The sequence below is a fragment of the Cyprinodon variegatus genome, unplaced genomic scaffold, assembly GCF_000732505.1.
Source record: "Cyprinodon variegatus isolate N-32 unplaced genomic scaffold, C_variegatus-1.0 Scaffold861, whole genome shotgun sequence".
Lineage (NCBI taxonomy): Eukaryota > Metazoa > Chordata > Actinopteri > Cyprinodontiformes > Cyprinodontidae > Cyprinodon > Cyprinodon variegatus.
In genome coordinates this window covers 26,916-29,026 of record NW_015151314.1, presented here as the reverse complement: position 1 = coordinate 29,026, position 2,111 = coordinate 26,916, and the positions used below count along the sequence as shown (strand labels likewise).

At 50.6% G+C, this 2,111-nt stretch overlaps 1 protein-coding gene across 1 annotated transcript in view; it reads right to left on the bottom strand.

The window, feature by feature from the left end:
- The window catches only part of clcn2 (chloride channel, voltage-sensitive 2), a 78,655-nt gene that overhangs the window by 54,608 nt on the left and 21,936 nt on the right, over positions 1 to 2,111 (bottom strand). The window contains exon 2 of the mRNA XM_015397422.1: positions 730 to 880. Within this exon, the coding sequence (XP_015252908.1) occupies positions 730 to 880 (151 nt within the window). The remainder of the gene's footprint in view (positions 1 to 729; positions 881 to 2,111) is intronic.

Genomic DNA, 2,111 nt, shown 5'->3' with positions numbered 1-2,111 from the left:
ACAGTTAAAGAAAATTTCTTCACTGTTCCGGTTTTCTGAGATGTTCCTGTAGAGACACCATAACTGATGTCTCCACCTTCGCTGTAGCGGGGCGTCCGCCATGTTTTCACAGAGAAGAGATGATTCTCCATCTGATGTCAGCAGAGTTCCTCCTTGTTCTCCTCTGCTGACATGCAGAACCTTAAACCAGGCGTCAGGTTTCTATAAACGTTGATCCTGCTGCTTTCCCTCACCGTTTCTCCTGCAGGTGTCTGATCCAGACCTCACCTCATCATGGCTGCCGCCTGCTGAGCCCAACAGAGTCTCCTGCACCTTCATGATGTTCTGACTAATCAGCAGAAGCCACTCTGAAGCTCCGCAGGAGAGCAGAGGACTGATCATCAGGACTAACGGCAGTCAGAACCTCCTGCATTTACGCTTTACTGACACTAGAGGGCGCCACCAAGCTGGTGAGCTGCAGTAGAGCTCAGGACAGCCTTCATGGTCCTCCTGAAGGTCAGCAGGAAAGACGCTGCTGCCCAGTAAAGTAAACTGGTAAAACTGGTCAGAGGAAGGAGAACAGGAATGATCCAGTGATTAATGGATGAATTAACGGCTCATCGTGAATTAGGAGGATTTCTGCTCCTGGTTTTGGACCAGATGAAGGAACCAGGATGCTAAGCAGAAGGTCGGGTTCTGTGCAGCCCCTACCCCAGGCAGAACCAGACCAGGTCTGGATGTGGTACTTACTACGGCACTTGGCGCAGCGCCCCTTGTCGTACTCCAGCAGGTCCAGAGTCCGTCTGCGTTCGCTGATGGACCGCCTGGGACCGCTCTCCCTCAGCCGCGCCGCCTCCTCTTTAGCGTACTCCCCAAGTTCCTGGGTGTAACGCCCATACATCTGTGGGGGAGGGGGGGACACCCATCAGTCCACAGACTCCTGCTTTCAGTACCAGTCTGACCCAGAGACAGTGGAGGTGCCGACCCACAGACATCCAGCTGATGTCCCGAGGCTTTCATTGGTCTGGACCTTCAGACACGTTCAGGTTGGATGATAGAAAACTTTACAGCATTCAGACGGATCCTGATTAACGGATGGAGTCATTAATTAACCATCACTGGAAAACAGACTAACAGTCATTAGCAGCAATTATGCCAAAGTAATATAATATAATAATTATACAATAAATATAGAAATATAAATGTTTTACTTCAGGATGGTAAAGCGTTTCTGTCTAAACAGGATTAAATCTTCTTTAAGGCATCTTCTGTTATCCAACCGTTCATTAAAAAACACCCGACCTGACAGGAAGACAAAGACAGATTCACATTCACTCCCCCCCCACACACACACACACACCCCCATATGGACGCATAAACGCACTCACCGGAGACGTACACAGAGGCAGACCGTAAACATACACTACCCTCCTGGGTCTGGGGGCCAGGCCCCCTTCTCCCCAGTGTGAGAAGGGGGCAGGCAGCCAGAGGGGCTGGGAACCAGAGAACTAGAACTATTAGTTAGTTGGTGACCCCAGTAAATGAGGAAGAAGTCCTGATGCTAACCTGCTGTAGCAAAGCTATTTTTAAAGCCAAACCGTACAGAGCAGAGCGACGGCGGCGTTTCTACCCATCACTCATTACTCAGCTCCTCCCACATGGCGGGCTGAAACCAGGGTTCCTAGAAGTGAGCCCTGATGGACCGACCCGGGATAAGATGAGGGCAAACACACACAGTCCCACTGCTGCAATCTAAACAAACACTGGCTATTTATAGACTTATTCACACAGATCCGCCCCGAGGTCATCAGAACAAAGCAGCCAGAGACCTGAGGTCTCTGGCTGCTGAGAGACCAGGTTTAAATAGGGTCAAAGGTCACCACAGTTTGGAGGAGTCAAACAGGAATTCAACCGGCACCCTGTCAGTGGAAACGGTGAGTGAAGGAATAAAGGTTAGTGGCTTCCTGCTTGTAAAGGCTGCCAGGTAAAGGTGTGCTCTGACAGTAAATGGAGGTTTCTGAGGGCGTTTCTCAGAAACCTCCGTTTCTCAGTACGTACTCGCGTTCTCGTGAAGTCCGTTCTTGGCGAGAATGCAGGAAGATCGGACTTCACGAGAACGCGAGCCCGCAAGC